The sequence below is a fragment of the Pipistrellus hanaki genome, assembly GCF_964339955.1.
Source record: "Pipistrellus hanaki genome assembly, chromosome: 16".
Taxonomy (NCBI): Eukaryota; Metazoa; Chordata; class Mammalia; order Chiroptera; family Vespertilionidae; genus Pipistrellus; species Pipistrellus hanaki.
This window is the reverse complement of record NC_140518.1, coordinates 31,606,147-31,624,662: the sequence shown is the minus strand read 5'-3', so window position 1 is coordinate 31,624,662 and position 18,516 is coordinate 31,606,147. Positions and strand designations below refer to the sequence as shown.

The following is an 18,516-nucleotide window of genomic DNA, read 5'->3' as shown; positions in this document are numbered from 1 at the left end:
AAGTTTTTTTTCCCACAACCAAGGTATTTTCCATGAAAAACTGTTCGAGAACCAAACTGTTTGAGATGGGAGATGTTCGAGAACTGAGATTTGACTACATTGTAAATAAATAAGCCAGTAACATAGTTGTTTATTATCCTTATAAAGTATCATGTATTGTACTATAATTCTGTACAGTACATAATACTTTTATATGACTATCAGCGCAGTAGGTTTGCTTACACCAGCACCACCACAAACACAGGAGTAACGCACTACGATGTTACAATGGATACAACATCACTATTTCAGCTCTTTTGCAATCTTATGGAATCACCGTCACATAAGTGGTCTGTTACTGAACTAGACATAATTATACAGTACATAACTCTGTGTGTGTGTGTGTGTGTGTGTGTGTGTAAATTTCTGGTTCCAAGCAATTAAATTATGCCAGGAAACAATATCAATTCAATTTTCAAAATCATGTACACTGCCATATGCTTTCCACATATCTCATAACTCCTAAATCTCTTTTATCATCTTCACCTCCCTGTCAAGCTCCAAAGCCTATTTCTCAACTGCCCATTTCTCAAGTACCATCTCCAATTTTCACTCACAGCTAAAGAGAAAACACACACACACACACACACACACACACACACTTAATGACAGAGATGGGACTCAAACCCAAGGCAAGCAGGACTCCAAAACTCTGCTCTTAGCCACTACATACACTGCCTTCGAGTCCTCCTATTTTCAGGAAAATAGCGGGATTAGTTGTCCTTTTTGAGGTTTTATAAGTTTAAAGAGGGCAATTCTTAAAAGCTGACCTAAACTACAATTCATTTCATTAAATTTACTTTGGAATAAACATACTAAATCATCAGGTTATTTTGTCTTCCATGAAGGAAAAGCATAATAAAGAATGGCAGACAAAAGGCATATAAATCAGCACACTGCGGTTTTGTTTTGTTGTTGTTGTTGTTGTTAGTTTGTTTGAAGAAGAAGGCCTGGTACATGAGTAAGCCCAGCGTAGGCTCTGATAATAACAAGCTTTAGCAGGGGAGCACAACTATTCAGAAGCCTTATTAGGATCCTTCCCTAGGGGGAGCCTGCAGGTCTGAGAGACAGGTTGAGAGAAGCCAGGGCGACCCACAAAGGCAGCTAGATGTGCTGAGTGATGAGATGGGCCAGGTCACCTCACATCCACACTGCTATTACTAGCATGCTGTCTGACCCATGAGAGCAGGAATCGTTTCTGATCTGCTCCCACTGCATCCCCGTCACCTAGGACAGTATATGGGACATGGCAGATCCTCAGTAAATACTTGCTAAGTGAATGCTGTACAAGTTAGTAAAAAATATTTCTTCTCTGAGCCCTTGATTTCCTATAATGCAAAAGGGTTGGACTAGAACAATACATTCACCTTAAGCTCTACAAATCATACTTCAGTAAACTACATTTCTAAGTACATCACATAAAGCATCAATAAAAATACTCCAAGACATCCGGGTCTGAAAACAGCCTAGTCACAAGGTTTCATAACATCTTACATCATCTTACTTATGCAGTCCCACATAAGATAAACAATGCATTTGGCCTGCCGAAAATAATGAAACAGCTCTTTTGCTGAGGGGGGAAGAGATAAGAATTAGCTATTGTAGAAATAACATAAGATAAAATGCATTTGATAATATAACATAGAATCAGCTAAAAAGGGAGAGAAGTTGATACTCCTGAAAACAATAAAAATAGAAGCATCAAAATTTAACTTCTTCAGATGTTTGCAGAGTGAGAAAAATCTGTTAGCTGATTTAACCAAATAATCTTACTGTGAAGACATAACACTTATTTTTTAAAATAGTATAACATAGATTTATCTCCCATAATCAATTGTTAATTAGAAATTACTTCCTATCCTTTTACAACTTTCTCCAAACAGGATAAATTATTTTTAACCCATTATTTTAAATAATATCTCAAATAACGGAGCAGCACCTTAACTATGTCATAAAACCACTAGTTCATGAAGTCAGGTTTTATTAAATATATTTAAAGACTGAAATGGAATTAAAGCATGTCCCTTCTCTATAAAAATTTTAAGTGGTTTTCAAATCACCTCTAATTATTATCGGCAGAAAGTTTTACTTCTAAATATTTTAAACCTCGTTGTGGAAGCTTGCTGTATACAGGGCAGGGCAAAGGTACGATGACAGTTGTGAATACATGAAACAGAGTTTCTTCTTGGATTATTTATTATATTATTTTCCATATGAATAACTGTAAGCCTACTTTTGCCCCACTCTAAGTAAGAACCATTGGAATCAGGAAACTCTAGAAAGTATGGAGTCCTCACACATAGATCCCAATCTGGGTACACATAGCTTGACATAAAATGTCAGAGTAATTCAAGTTTATGTAAAGGCACATGAAGAGAAATATAATAAGATATTTTATAATGTGACTAACTGCCAATAAAAACAAAAGGAAGACGGAAGGCATTTCATCACAGGCAAATTCTAAGAGGAGAGAAAGTTTATACTGATGACATTTTTATGGGATGACATGTTCTTTCTGGTTACTCTTAAACAAACAGTCTAAGTCTGTATATTAAGAACAAAAAAGTTAATTCTTCAGAGGATATCAAAACTTTAAAATCAACAGTAGCTATTTTTATAACATTTAAAGGGAAGATACACAACCCAAACTTACTTTAACTATTCTTTTAATTATAGCATTACAGAAGCCTTGTACATTGCTGGTGGGAATATAAAATGGTGTAGCCAATATGGTAAACAGTTTGGTGATTCCTTAAAAGCTAACCATAGAATTACCATATGACCTAGCAATTCAACTCCTGAGTATATATACCCAAAATATTTAAAAACAAGGACTCAAACAAATACTATACACCAACGTTCATAGCAGCATTATCCATAGTAGCCAACAGGTGGAAACAACCCTGTGCCCATCAACAGATGAATGGATGAAGGAAATGTAGTATACATAAACTAGGGGTGTCGAACTCAATCAGAGAAGGGGCCAAAATCTAAAATCCAGCCTAAATCGCGGGCCGAATGGTTTACTGAACAGTCATAAACTGACAATGTCATAAACTGACAGCGGAGTGCAGTGATGACAGCGCGGTGCGGGCCACATTGCAAGGCCTGGCAGGCTGGATTTGGCCCGCGGGCCTTGTGTTTGACACATGTGACATAAACAATTAAATATTTCTCAGTCGCAAAAAGGAATGAAGTTCTGATCCATGCTACAAAGTGGATGAACCTTAAAAACATACTAAATGAAGTGAGCCAGATGCAGGACAAATATTGTATGAATCCAGTTACATGAAATATCTAGAACAGGCAAATTTATAGAGATAGGAAATTTCTAGAACGATTAGAAGTTACCAATATATAAATGTCTAATCACTATATCATACACCTGAAACTAGTAAACATTGTATGTCAACTGTAAACTGAACAATTAAAAACAATTACCAGGCGCTGGGGAGGAGAAGAAAATAGGGACTTAATGCTTAACCTGTTTACCGAGCGGGACGTATAAATACGTCAAACATAAACAATATCGGGTACGGGTAAGACATATGAATACGTCCTTGAAATATATGTTGCGTACTGAAACAGCGGGACGTATATTTCCAAACAACAAAGGTATTAGTCGTGCATACACATCTCGACATGAATTTAAGACACGGAAGGAATCAGTATAATTTCGCTAGTGAGAGTGGTGAACGTGTTCAACAAGAATTGTTTTGGAGTTAACACATGACTTACTGAATAAAGGGTATAAGGTTTACTTAGATAATTTCTATAGGTCAATTCATTTGGCTGAACTCTTGTGTCAAAACAATACAGACATTGTTGGAACAATGAGGATAAACAGAGTCAGAATCCCCAGTGAAATAAAAACAAAAAAATTACAGAAAAATGAACATATCATAAGATTCAAAGACAAACTTATGGTTTTAAAATGGAAGGATAAAAAAGACAGATTGATGCTCAGTTCTATTCATAATGACGAAAAGACAATGATTGAAAAGAGAGGAAGAAGGCAAGAAAAACCGAATGTTGTCCTGGATTATAACAAGAATATGGGCGGTGTAGATTTGGGAGATGGAGTTATTGTGGCCTACACGGCTGCCCGTAATAGGGTAAAAAAATTTTATAAAAAATTGTATAAAAAAATTTGTCTACGATTAATTGATATGTGCTGCTTCAATGCATATATTATATACAAAAAAGATAAAAGATCATTTGGATCGATTACACTTTTTGATAGAGTGTGTAGAGAAATTGGCAGATAACAACATAGTGAAAACCCATCCAAAGACATCAACAAGCAGCTCTACATTTAAACCATCCTGCTTAGTTGAAAGGCATTTTCCTGAACAAATGAAAAGCGATATAGGGCCGAAACAGGTTTGGCTCAATGGATAGAGCGTCGGCTTGGGGACTGAAAGGTCCCGTGCTCGATTCCGGTCAAGGGCATGTACCTTGGTTGCGGGCATATCCCCAGTAGGGGGTGTGCAAAAGGCAACTGATCGATGACTCTCTCTCATCGATGTTTCTAACTCTATCTCTCTCCCTTCGTCTCTGTACAAAATCAATAAAATATATTAAAAAAAAGAAAAGAAAAGCAATATAGGAAAAACTAAATCCAGGAAATGCCGAGTTTGCTACAAAAAAGGTGTCAGGAAAGAATCTACATACTGGTGTCCGGATTGTAAGGTAGCACTATGTATCAACAATTGTTTTAAAATATATCACATGGAAGTTGAGTTTTGAATTTTTACATCTATATTTTAATTTTTAAACTCAATATTTCTATTTTATTTGTGTGCTTTTGTTTATTGTTCTGTAATCGAAATAAAAAATATATATTTTTTGTAATCTTTATAATTGTTTGTAAAATTTATAATTTTTTAATTCGATGTTTCCATTTTTTTGTTGGTATTCTTTTCTATTTGTTTGTAATTTTGTATTTTCCTTTCTGCTTTATATATAAATAAACGAAAAAATATATATTTCATAGTCTTTTCATTTATTTTAAGTATAAGTAAAAATAATAATAATATGAAATTACATCCTCTGGGCGTGACTTACTGACACGTCCTAGTGAAAGAGTACGTGCCTGTTATACGTTGCGTAATTAAATTTAAGGGAATTCCCCTGTTAACAGGTTAATAGTTACAGAGTTTCTGTTTGGGGTTGAAGAAAAGGTTTATAAATAGACAGTGGTGATTCAGTGGCAGAACATAATGAATAAATTAATGCCACTTAATTCTACATTTAAAAATGGTAAAAGTGCAAATTTTATGATTGACATATCTATGAATTAGTTATCTATATATATACACCATCACATTTTTTAAAAAAGCAACAGCAATCCATGATCACCATACAAATTAAAACACAAAAGGAAAATGTGCCTTTTTATAAAATGGAGAGAACTTGGCCACCGGCAGCCTGACCTGCTGTGCCTCCTGATACGATGTGAACTATATAATGGTCATCCTGGACAATCTGACCTGAATCTTACCATAAAGAAAATGACAAGTCTAGAATATGGGATGTTCTGAAGGACAACTGGCATCGGCTCTTCAAAGGATTCACCATCATTAAGAAAAGAGAGTGTTGATTTAACTGTTTTAGATTGGGGAAACTAAAAAAATAAAAAACAAAAACAAAAACAAAACACCACAAGAGCCAAGAGCAGTGTTTGAACCCTGGCTGGGTCTAATCTGCAGGAAAAGGAGCTATAAAGAATACTCTGAGATAACAGAGGAAATTTGAGTTATGGATACTAGTATGTGGAATGGTAGTTTTGAATTATTGCTGATTTCTCAGTTATAGTAATGGTATATGGTTATATAAGAGAATGTCGCTCTACTTAGGAACTACATGCTGAGGTTCTTAGATATGCAGTGTCATGAAATCTGCAACTACTTTTGGAAAGTTTGACAAAAGAGAATAAAGGTGGAGGAGGGAGGGAGAGAGAGAGCAGGCAGGAACATGTGGGGTAAGATAACAGTGAATTGAAATGAAGGATATAGGGGTGCTCATGCAGTTTTCTTTTGATTTGCTCATGCTGTTATAAGTAGATCAACAACAACAAATGGAAAGAAGTATTATCAATTTAACAAATTTTAAACGGTTTTTACAATTCTAATTAACTTCAAATAAATTCTTTTTCCCATCATTAAAAAAGTAGTTGGATGACACAATATAAGTTAATATTTTCAGGAGATGTCTTACTCAGAGAATTCTAAATTCATGTATTAGGTCAAACAATGTGTAAATTTGAAAATTTCAGACTAAAAAAAGTTTTAAAAAATTAGAATTTTTCAGTTTCCTCATTTCCACGTAAGAGTCTACTTAAGGAAGTTAAACAAACAATGGGGGGAAATGAAGCAAACTCAGTGCTCCACATACCTTCTACGTCATACCAGTGCGCACCATTCGTGATCCCGTCTGGGAAAGTCTCGTCCTCCTCTCCGGGGCAGTGAGGGGCCCCTGTTTTCATAATGGGGTGGTTTGAAGCATAGGCTTTTGCCAAGTATTTAAACACTTCATCATCTGAGGTTTTGCTGTAGATTCCAGTGGCCTTGTGTTCCGGAGAATCATCAAAAGGATAGCTTGCTACCACGGAGCCCCCATGCAGATTTCCAGAAAGCACGAACCTTCGAAAATAAAACCAAGTTACATATCTCTAAAAAACCAACAACAAAAACCAACACAGAAGACCCCATGTGTTTAAAAATGTTACATCTTCCAGCATTGGCCTGTGTGGCTCTGTTGGTTGGAGCATCGTCCCATATACCAAAAGGCTGTGGGTTCCATTTCCAGTTAGGACACATACTTACACTGTGGGTTCCATATCTCAGTCTGGTCAGGGCACGCATGGAAGGCAACCAATCAAAGTTCTCTCTCACACTGATTTTATTTCTCTCTCTTTTCCTCCCTCCCTCCATCCCCTCTCTCTCAAATCAATAAGCATATCCTCAGGTGAGAATTTTTTTAAATTTTTTTTATATCTTTCATAAATAAATGCAGTACCTCTTTTGATACCTAGAAAACAACTCTATCAGCTGTTATAAGTAGATAAACAACAATAACTGGAAAGAAAGTATTTAACAAATTTTAAACAGTTTTTACAATTCTAATTAACTTCAAATAAATTCCTTTCCCCATCATTAAAAAAGTAGTTGGATAACACAATATAAATTAATATTTTCAGGAGATGTCTTACTCAGAGAATTCTAAATTCATGTATTATTAGGTCAAACAATGTGCATTTGCCAGTATTCAATCTTTTTTTACCTACAAAATGACAATTTCATATAGTTCAACCTAAAACATGTATTTCATAATGTGCTAATTTCATAGAAAGTGTGCCTGGTGTAAATAAATATTTGTTGAATACGTTAGGTTAATAACTTTCATGCTTTTTTAAGATAAGGAGTCTAATTTGAAACAGGATGTATCACAATACACTAAATTCACATTTTTCTTTTCTTAATATGTGTTTTATTGATTTCAGAGAGGAAGAGTGAGGTATAGAGAGATAGAAACATCAATGAGAGAGAATCATTGATCGGATCCCTCCTTCATGTCCCCTACTGGAGATCAAGCCCGCAACCCAGGCCATGTGCCCTTGCCAGAATTGAACCCGGGACCCTTCAGTCTGTAGGCCGATGATCTATCCGTTAAGCCAAACTACAATAGCTAGGGCTAAATTCACATTTTCAAGAGAAAAGCCACAGCTGAGGAGACTGGGGGTGAGGAGTGAGGGGAGGAACCTGATACACTGAGCTGCTATCGGAGAAAAACAATAGAGCACATAAAAGGCTAGTCCTCCATTGCATCACTGGAAAAGCAGCTATCTAGGGCCAAGGTTCCTGATTGGGCCATTAGAAAATAAACCGACAGGGAGGGAGACATGACTGCTTCTATAAAAGAAACATTTTTACTTTTTTATGTTTCTACTTTGAAGTGAAGCCATTTACAATCTGGTCAAACTTATAGATACAGAAATACTCCTTTTATGGTGAAAGCTAAAGGCAAAAATAGACTATGTATACATCTCTCCCTCATGTAATAGTTCAAATCATCACTATGAGTAGAGATGAAACACTTTTCTCTTTGTACTTAAAACTGCATGTTCTCGCTTCTGCCTTTTTGTGGCTGAAATGAACTGACCTACAGAAATTCTAAAGGGAGTTGATAAATAACATTTATTTCTATACGCTTGAAAGAAAACTAAACGTTTGATGTCTCAGAGGAGATCAAACAATGAAAATTACACAGAATCTGTTCATCAGTAGAGGGAACTTAGCCATTAAAGACAGTGATTAAATACTAAAATAGACTATGAAAAGCAATTAATTAAGAACTACTATAATTATAATTAGCACTCTTCCAGACACACAGGAGAATGCCATTTGGTATGGTGGCAATAACACAGGCTATGGAACCAGCCAAATGTGGGTAAGAACATTCTGTCTCCCAGACCTGTCTCACTAAAAACATGACCAGGAAAGTTACTGCCTTTACATTCATTGAACTCTAGTTTCTCTCTCATCTGTAAATGGGGATTAATGGTTGTTGTGAGAATTAAGTAAAATAATACACATGAAAACATCTCCAGCAAAACAACTGCTTTATAGCACCTGCTCAACAAATGTTCCTTCTTTGGAGAGCAGTAAGCAGTAGAAGAGTGTTGAAAACAACTGGAATTCACTGCTACAGAGTGAACTGTTTAGGGAATCACTGCCTTACAGACTATCCTTCTACTCCCTAGTACCAGTGCCAGACCTTGGATGACACAATGATACAAACCCCCCCCCCCTCCACCCCCGCCAAAAAAAAACAAACTAATTACATATTCTAACATTCTAACTCCACCTTACATATCCCTCCTCCATAGTTGGAAGTATTAACAATTTACTTTCTGGTTTGCATGCCAAAGACTTCCCTTCTCACTCCCCAACTTTGGGAAAGTTACAAGAAGGGGCCCAATTCAGGCAATTCTTTCAGCAACAAATTTCCTTGAGTGTTAACTATGTGCCAAACCATCTATCCACTAGAGAATACCTCCATGAAGAAACAAACACAAAAATGCCCTCAAGACATTTGTATTCTAGTAAAATAAAATGACTAAATATCCTAAATAACTGAAACATGCTACTTTAATTACATATTTTCGATTAAAATGACATTCCAAGATTCTCTACTAAATGCTGTTTTTTTCTTTGTTCAACAATTCTTGCAACACTTCTTAGAAATATTATTAAAACAGTCAAACCAAATATGGTATTACAGAACAATGATATACTTGCACACGGGATGATATATGCAAGAGAGTGATAAAATTCAATTATTAGATTTTCCTTACTCTATTTACAGTTTTAAAAGTACTATTGCCATTCTTTGTCAAACCAACTTTGCATATCAACCCAATTTTATTTGAAAGGTATGTATGGTTTCCATTGAAATCAATTACTATTCTTGACTTCAGCATCATATATCATTCCGTGCATAAGATTTAAAGTAGCTGCTAAGTATATTATAAATATTATAAACAAGAATCTATAGATACTAAAATATAAGTCTCTAAGTTAACTCTATTATATTCTATAGGTAATCCTATAAATAACTTTTAAAAATTAAGCGAATTTTATGTCTGATAAACTTTTAGACTGAAGAAACTGCAGATATACACACAACCCTCCACAAGTAATCTGCACCATCTCCCAATATAATGCTTTTCACAAAGATGACAAAAAAATGTATATGCTAATCCATTATAATCTAAGTAGGTATCTTTAATTAAAGATATATAGTGTGACAAAAAAAAATATAGGAGTCAAGTAAGAAATAAAATATTTAAATAAGTTAAAATCTGTATATTTTCCTAAATATATGTCTCAATGATCAATAATTCAAAAACATCCCCTGGATGGTTTAAAGTGAGACAAAGAAAATAAACTTCACTTTTCTAAACAGGAGAAAGTAAGTCTTAAAATTTTACACATTCAAAGTAACAAAAATCTATTTCTAATAAAGCTAAGTGAATAGGATAACAAGAATACTATTCAAATGACTTCACAAATACACTGAAAAAGGTAATTTCCCCATACAGACTAATACTTGTGGTTTTTAAACTTCCTATTCATAAAGCTGACTCTCTATAATTAGGCATCAGTCTCAAATTGTGTGTATGCTTGTTTTTTATTTTAACCACATCAGTGTCCTCTGCTAATGAAAGAACATGCATTTTGAGTTAATTTTGAAGATTATACCTATACCTATGGTCACCCTATACCTATAGTCACCTACTTTCTCTTCTCATTTTCATTTACATGTTTGAAGAATGGTTGGGTATGGTTAGAGTAGTCCATAATCATAGAACAAAATGAGTCAGATGAGCTTTTAAAATCCTCACAAGCTCCTCTCACTGAACTAGCTGGTCCAGTCCATAACTTATAATCATTAAATACTGGGGATGTAAAAGAGTTAACCAGAGTGTGAATTTTGGGTTCCAAATTTAAAGTTCAAATTCTGTATAGCTTCACGGTGACTTGCACCAAGACAAAGCTCATTTTCATTTTTGATCAGAGCAGAACCAACACTGATTGACGACTCTAGCCACAGAATTTACATCCCTGCAAAGGTGGTGACAGGGCACTTCAAACAGGTCACTTACGCTGTGATGGATCTTTCGGGCATGGCTTAGCTGCTTGGAACATTGTCCTGTGCACTGAATAGCTGTGGATTTGATTCCCAATTAGGGCACATACCCAGGTTGCCAGTTCATTTCTTGGCAGGGTGTGTTCCGGAGGCAACATATCGATGTTTCTCTCTCCCTCTCATTTCCTCTCTCTCCAGAATCAATGAAAGTATATCCTCAAGTGAGGAATTAAAAAAAAAAAAAAAAAAAAAAAAAGGCAAGGCAAAGAGTGCATTTGATAATTTGATATATCATTTAGGAAAAACCCTGGCCATCACAGCTTCTGATAATAAGATATACATTAAAGTCACTCTAACTAGTGTGGCTCAGATGGTTAGGGCGTGGTTCTGTACACAGAAAGGTGGTGGGTTTGATTCCTGGCAGGGGACATACCCAGGTTGCAGGTTCAATCCCTGGTTAGGGCATGTACAGGAGGCAATGGACTATCTCTCTCTCTCTCTCTCTCTCTTAAAGTAATGAAAAATATATCCTCAGGTGAAGATTAAAAAAAAAGATGTAGCCCTGGCAGGTTTGGCTCAGTGGATAGAACTTTGGCCTGCAGACTGAAGGGTCCCGAGTTCCATTCTGGTCAGGGCACATCTCCGTGTTCTGGGCTTGATCCCCAGTAGGGGGTCGTGCAGGAGGCAGTCAATCAATGACTCTCTCCATCATTGATGTTTCTATCTCTCTCTTCCTCTCTGGAATCAATAAAAATAATTATTTTAAAAAGATGTACATTAAAGTCATATTTTTAATGTGAATATTCAGAGGTTATGACATGATTACCTTTAAAAGAAAAAATAATCTTTCCTGAAAGCATATATAAAATCAAATACCTGCAAGGGATCTCAAAAGAAGGAGTAAAGCTTTAAGATAAAAAGAATCCAGAAATGTCACAATGCTCACAAACATTCTAGGTGCTATACATACTGAAATCTTGTAGAAGAGATGATTCCAACTCCCACAGAGAACCTCCTTTGCTCATTATTACTTTTATCTTATCTGTCACTCCAAAATCTCCTTCAAATCCAAATGGAAAGATTAACAAGCCTCAGGAAGACACACAAAAAAATGGGGATATCCTGGCAACGCTGATCCTTGAAAAAGGGAGGCGGTGCACGCTCACTTCAGACATTATTCCATCTGGAGTGCGTTCCCTCTCCCTTTATTCCTTGCCTCCTGTTTTGCTCAGCTCAATTCTTCCTCTTCCTCAGAAATAATCCCTATTATTGCAGACCACACACCTTCTGCAGTAGGAACAATTCCTATGAAGTTTTTACTGGATACATAAACACACCCCATAAATATTTATAATATTCTTTCGTCGTACACCAATTTCTTGAGATCCTCATATACTTTTTTTTTTAATCCCACATAGTGCTTAATAACACTTAAGGTGTGTACTGTGACCATAAAGTGCACAGACGGTATCAGGAACCCTTCAGAGAGTTTAAAAGGACGCCGCTCGCAGCTGTGCAAGTCCTCCCGCCATGTCCATGTGCTCCAGAGCTCAATCAGAGATAGAACAGACTGGAAAAGAACCGGTGTCTGTCCGGTTCCCCAAGAGGAAGACCCTGAGAGTGTCCTCTCTCATTTCTGGGCTACGGTCTCCCTCTGTGGCAGCGAAGAGCACGAACAACCTGCCTGAGTCTAAGTCCCGGCTACACCCTGTTACTATGTCAATGCACTTAACCAACCTGACCCTCCATTTCCCCGTATGGAAAACAGGAATATTAATGGTGTCTAGCTCATCAGACTGTGGCCACTGGAACGGCTCAGCACAGTGCCTTAGAGCAGTAAGATAACCGCAACACTGACAGCTTATGCCTGAGCTGACCTAGGCTATCCGTTAGGTCTCTGCCATCACTCATAGTCTATGATCCTGTGAAAATAGGGGCCAGAATGCCAGAAAGGAGTCTTCCCGGGAGCCAGACTGCTCTCTGCCCATCTGTTGAACAAATGACAGCCTCCAGGCAGAGCTTCTAGGACAATCAGAGAAGCAGGAGGCTAAGCGGCCTGGGGCCTGTGCCCGCTACATGAGGTCGCCCTCCACCCACCCTACGTCCCCGGTCCTTCAGGCCTGCGGGGCCCTGGCTTCGCCCGGAGACCCCAGTGGATCAATGGGGGGAGGATGGAGAGGAGGGAGGACACTCACTTGTTCCTGCGGATCCAGTCGATGAGGGCGCGCACCTCCGGCACGTCGTCCAGGGCGGGCGGCGCCCCCGAGCCGAACTGGTCCGGGAAACTGCGGTTGAGGTCGCGGCCACGGCTGTTGTCGCGGCCGCCGGCCCCGGGAGGTCCGCCGTCGTCGCCGAAGCCGCAGTCGCCCTCGCGGGCGCGCTCGAAGCCATCGGGGTTGAGGCTGGGCAGCACGTACACGTCCGTGGTGTTGAGCAGGCGGACGAGGCGCGGGTCCCCGCGGCGGTAGCCGGCCGCCAGCTCCCGGGCCAGGTACACGAGCACCTGGCGCGACACCGTCTCGTCGCCGTGCATGTTGCCCACCAGCTTCACCTGCGGCCGGCCGGGCAGCAGCGGCCCCGCCGCGTCGGGCCCCGCGCCGCCGTCAGGGAGGGGCGGCCCGAGGCCGGCCGTGAGGCGCAGCACCCACAGCGGCCGGCCCTCCACCGAGGTGCCGATGCTGAAGAGGCGGGCCAGGCCCGGGGGCCCCGCGGCCGCCGCCTCCCGCAGCGCCGAGCCCAGCTCCTCTTCGTGGTAGTAGCGGTCGAACTGGCCCTCGCCCGCCTCGGCGCCCGCACTCATCGCCGTGCTCGTCGCCTCCGCCTTTTTGATGTGCGCGGCCCGGGCCGGGCTCCGCAGCAGCAGCAGCAGCAGCAGCAGGCACAGCGGCGGCGGCGGGAGGCGCCCCGGCTGCCCGAGTGCCCGCGCGCCCCGGCCGCTCGCCATCTTCCAGCCGCACAGCTAGCCGCCCGGCTCCCGCGGCTCCGCGCTCTGTGGCCGCGGCCGGCCGGATACCCCCCGCGCCTAGCAACCCTCCGCTCCCAGCCAATCGCGGGAGAGCCCTCTGTGACGTCACGAAGAGGGGCGGGGCTTCCCTTAAAGTAGCGGCGTTCCTTTCTCTCGGTCCGGGAAGAGTTTGCTCGCTCTCTTCCTTTGCCGAGGTTGCTCTCGCTCTTTCCTTCCTCCTCAAGTTCTCTCCCGCAGGTCCTCTGCTTCCATTCTCCTGGCTCAGTCTCTTTATGGCTGACCCCTTTCTCTCAGTTCCTTTATAGCTCCCTTACCGTTTTAGCTGCACTCCTCCACCCTACCCCGCCCCGGCTGCGCTTTAACGCTTAGAACCAAGAATCAAAACAATCAAAGGTTCCAAAGAATGCACCTTGGAAGAGCCCAAGGAAGCCTCAGCCCTTTCCGCCTTTCCCTCTGCAAGCGAAGCGAGGGACTGGGACACTCGGGGTGGCAGAAGGCTCACTGCCTCACGAAGCACTCCATTCCCACTTTTCGTGTTGAAAGAAGGCGGCTCCTTTACGTTTAGCGGGTATCTGCTATGTATGTAGTAGGTTCCCTGGGTATCTGCTATGTATGTAGTAGGTTCCCTTTGATGTCACCCCTCGGATTACTTCACTGCCACTAGTTCCTGTGTGTGCTGGTCTTAGCCCTCGGTAGGCAGATTTCATTCCCTAGTTCACCACCTCTCAGCACCTTCCCGAGCAAGTTGTTTGTTTTAGTGCAGCATTAGAATGACATTTCTGGGAACACCTGCTTGGTGGGTATAATTCCTGAACAAACTCAGTGTTCTCTCAAAGCTGATAAATACAATGCTTTATTTAGTTCTGAAGAGTTCTTTAAACTCGTCTTTAAAGTAGGCGTTTAGTCACGTTAGCTTGAAGAAACACAAAACCTCACAATCCTCTTATCAAATGTGAAATTAGACCCCTCTTAACAACATAATTGCAATATCCTGTATTACCTTCTTTCACGGCCAGACATCTCAATACCACTTCCTTGAACTATGATGAAACCCAAATATGACTAGAAAAGAGTTCATTCATTCATTTAGTAAATATTTATTGAGCAACTACTGTGTGCCCCCGAGTCAGGGTCTGGTGAGCAATTCATTTTACTCAGCTGGAGGAGATTGGCTACAGTTTGTGGTAAGTGCTACAATAGAGATATGGGGGCCTCCTGAGGAAGGAAGGAGAGAAAGTAGGGGTAGGAGGAGGGAGGAATTCTGGACAGAAGGAGGAGCAAGCACAGAAGGCTGCAAGGTGTGAGAGCAAATACTGCACATCCTGGCAGCTGCATGCAGATCCGGATTTCTTTCTTTCTTTTTTTTAATTCTCACCCGAGGATATATTTATTGATTTTTCAGAGAAAGAGGAAGAGAGAGAGATTGGTTGCCTCCCATTCATACCCCTTCCAGGGATGGAACCTGCAACGTAGGTGTGTCCCCTGCCTGGGAATGGAACCCACAACCTTTTGGTGTATATGGGAGGATGCCCCAACCAGGCGAACACCCAGCCAGGGCACAGATCAGTAGGTGAGGTGACCTTACAGGACACAGGTCAGAAAAGCAGACCAGGGCGAGACTTCCCAAAGGCCTCCCTCTTGCAGCTCGGCCACCGACATGCCATCCAGACTCAGGAAGACCCGAAAACTTCGGGGCCACGTGAGCCACGGCCACGGCCGCATCGGCAAGCACAGGAAGCACCCGGGGGGCCGCGGTAATGCTGGTGGCTTACATCATCACAGGATCAACTTCGACAAATATCACCCAGGTTACTTTGGGAAAGTTGGTATGAGGCATTTCCACTTAAAGAGGAACCAGAGCTTCTGCCCAACTGTCAATCTTGATAAACTGTGGACCCTGGTCAGTGAGCAGACGTGGGTAAATGCTGCCAAAAGCAAGACTGGAGCTGCTCCCATCATTGATGTGGTGCGATCGGGCTACTACAAAGTTCTGGGGAAGGGAAAGCTCCCAAAGCAGCCTGTCATTGTGAAGGCCAAGTTCTTCAGCAGAAGAGCCGAGGAGAAGATTAAGGGTGTTGGTGGGGCCTGTGTCCTGGTAGCTTGAAGCTACGTGGAGGGAAGTTCCATTAAAATGTCCAAGTACCTTTGAAAAAAAAAAAAAAAAAAAAAAAAGCAGACCAGAGCCCAAAGAAACTAAGAAGCCAGGCTCTGAGGAACACCTATCTGGAAGACCATGGAGAGCCACTGAGGGATTTAAGCTAGTTTTAAAAAATCTCTCTCACAGTAACATGGAGGGTGCCATGGAAGGTGTCAGACTCCAGACTGAGAAAACTGTAAGGAAGATGTAATCCAAGAAGACATTATGAGACTCTGAAGCCTTGGGGGCAGTGCCAGCGGAGGTGGAGAGAAGGAAGTGGATTTGAAAGACCTTTAGGAGGGAAAGTGGATAGGATCTGGCGACAGAGAGAAAGAGGATTGTAGACTGACTCCCAGTTACAGCCTAAGCATCTGGCAGGTGCTCACTGGGGCTTTCTAGGACAGGAGGAAGCAGGCTTCGGTGCAGGTGATGAGTTCAGTGGTCACTCTGGTCCTGGGATGCTGCTTCTCCTCCAGGCCCCATCTGGTCTATGCACACCACCTGCAACTCAACAGAAGCAAAACCCCAGCTCCATACAGAGACCACTCTCCCCTGACAGTGCTTGATCATTACGCGATGCGTTTTGACAATAATCCAAATCGAGCAAGACCCAGGGGACACGTTAACCTCCAGTCAAATATTTCCTTTTCTGCCATTTTCATTCGCCTTTGAATCCTCTTCCTGCCAACTCACTTCTACAGCCTCACCCAGTGAGGCAGGCTGGAAATGTAAATACGAAGCATGGGGGCCGTGAAAGAATGTGCCGCAGCTTGAGCCAGCACCCTCCCAGCAGTCAACAGGCCCCACCAGGCGTGTTTGCAGCCTCGTTCAGGTCTGGAGCCTCCATCCTCATCAGGCACACACACTATGCGGGTGGTGAGACGTGAAACCCACAGCTCCCGGCCTCCTCACTGCTCAGTAGAGGGGGAACCTCCAGCTAAATAAACTGCCTCCTACTGGTCCTGAAAAGTCCTGAATCTTGGGACAGGTGCCCTTTCCTCCCCCAAAGCGAAGTCTTGGCTTTGCAAGGGAGGTAACTCGGGGAAGGGCTTTCTGTTCACAGAAGCAGAGAGGTTATGACTTGCATTTAAAACGAAAATTGGGGCAGAGCTGGTGGATGGCCTGACTTAGGCAACCACTTCCTTTAAAGAATTCATAGGTAATTGAACTTGTAAATGTCACATTGTCAGGCAGAAACACCCACAGGCTGACAGTCACTTTGACAAAAGACCCACTCTAGTGAAAGGCCTTTTGTGCTGGGTGTGCGGGGATTGGAAGATGAATGAGAAATTCTGGCCGAGGAGGCCAGAGCCTAGTGGGGGAAGCAGAACATAGGACGGTTTGTGTCGGCAGGGCCAGTGCTATGGAACAGTGCTAGCCCTTAACTTTGGTTGATGCACTTAGTCCTCACAAAAATCCTGAGGCAGGTACTACCGTGTTTCCCCGAAAATAAGACATCCTCCGAAAATAAGACCTACTTACAGGTTTCCTTCTGAGTGAAATATAAGGCATCCCCCTGAAAATAAGCCCCTTCCTCCCCCAGGCTCTGTCTCAGAATGCTATTGCTAAACATGAGAGATTTGGCCCACTGATTCTGAAAGAAATGGAGTCACAAGAAATTCACCAGGAAATTCAGGAATTAGATTGTTATGATGATGTTCCAGAAGATGATGACATGATTGTCATTGAATAAATGAGTAAATTCTTGATACTGTAGGATTCACAGTTTGTCTGGTTTGTGTTGACAACTACCGTACTACCGTACCGTATACAGGTAATAAATTTCCTTTATTTTCATTTAACAATAAATGTGTACCGTATTCTTCTTCATGGAAAAATTAGACATCCCCTGAAAATAAGACCTAGCGCATCTTTGGGAGCAAAAATTAATATAAGACAGTCTTATTTTCATGGAAACAGGGTATTATCATTCTCATTTCAAAGGTAAAGAGACCGAGGAGGCATAAGATCTCACAGCTGGCAGGTCACAGACCCAGGACTCCGATCCAGGGGGTCTGGCTTGCGAGTCTGTGTGATTAACCTCTATAATAAAATTGGTTCTATGCAGTGAACTTAAAAAAAAAAAAAAAAAAGCTATTGGAACACAGAGGGAAAAAAACAACTAGTTATGATGAGAAGCCAGAGTAAGCTTTGCCAAAACCATTAGATCATGAGTTTTGGCATCAGAACTGAGTTCAAATGTTGGCTCAAGCATTTTCTAGCTGTTTTAACTTGGGGGAATTATTTCATTTTTCTGAGAATTAATTGGCATATAACCTTTAATGTAATACTTGTCGTTTTGACATGTAACAGGCTTTCAGAAATCATTAATTTTATCTTTTTTAATAAGAAGAATTCTCAAACTGGAAAAGAAGTGAGGAAAAGAGTGCTTGAAAAGAGCAGAGATGTGGACTAGATTGAACTGGCCAGGGGATTGGCAATGCAGAGGTTACTGTGGCCATCCTGCGAGTAGTGGTCTTGTCAGGGAAAGCCTGAATGGAGTGGATTCAAGAGAGACTAGAGGTGAGGAAGTGGAGTGGATGAAATAATTCTTTTGGGGAGTCCTGTTACAAAGGGGAGTAAATAAATAAATAAATAAATAAAGAGGGGGATAAAACTGGATGGAGATTGAAGGCAAGTATTGGGAGCTACAAATGTTTTCTGCTGATTGCCTTTTATTTTCTTCGTGAAACGGGAAGTAAAGCCATCAGGTGAGAGTTGG

The 18,516-nt window shown here is 41.2% G+C and overlaps 2 protein-coding genes across 3 annotated transcripts in view; one reads left to right on the top strand and one right to left on the bottom strand.

Moving 5' to 3' along the window:
• Positions 1-13,725, bottom strand: part of CPD (carboxypeptidase D) — a 61,054-nt gene extending 47,329 nt beyond the window's left edge. For both annotated transcript variants that reach the window (XM_084862834.1, XM_084862835.1), the window contains exons 1-2: positions 12,888-13,725; positions 6,436-6,683 (exon numbers count right to left, since the gene is read on the bottom strand). In XM_084862834.1, the coding sequence (XP_084718960.1) occupies positions 6,436-6,683; positions 12,888-13,636 (997 nt within the window). In that variant the 5' untranslated portion in view covers positions 13,637-13,725. The remainder of the gene's footprint in view (positions 1-6,435; positions 6,684-12,887) is intronic.
• Positions 13,726-15,276: 1,551 nt separating this feature from the next.
• Positions 15,277-15,800, top strand: LOC311610480 (large ribosomal subunit protein uL15-like). The gene has a single exon (XM_084861781.1). The coding sequence runs from the start codon at positions 15,315-15,317 to the stop codon at positions 15,759-15,761; it is 447 nt and encodes a 148-aa protein (XP_084717907.1). The 5' UTR covers positions 15,277-15,314; the 3' UTR covers positions 15,762-15,800.
• Positions 15,801-18,516: the final 2,716 nt, after the last annotated feature.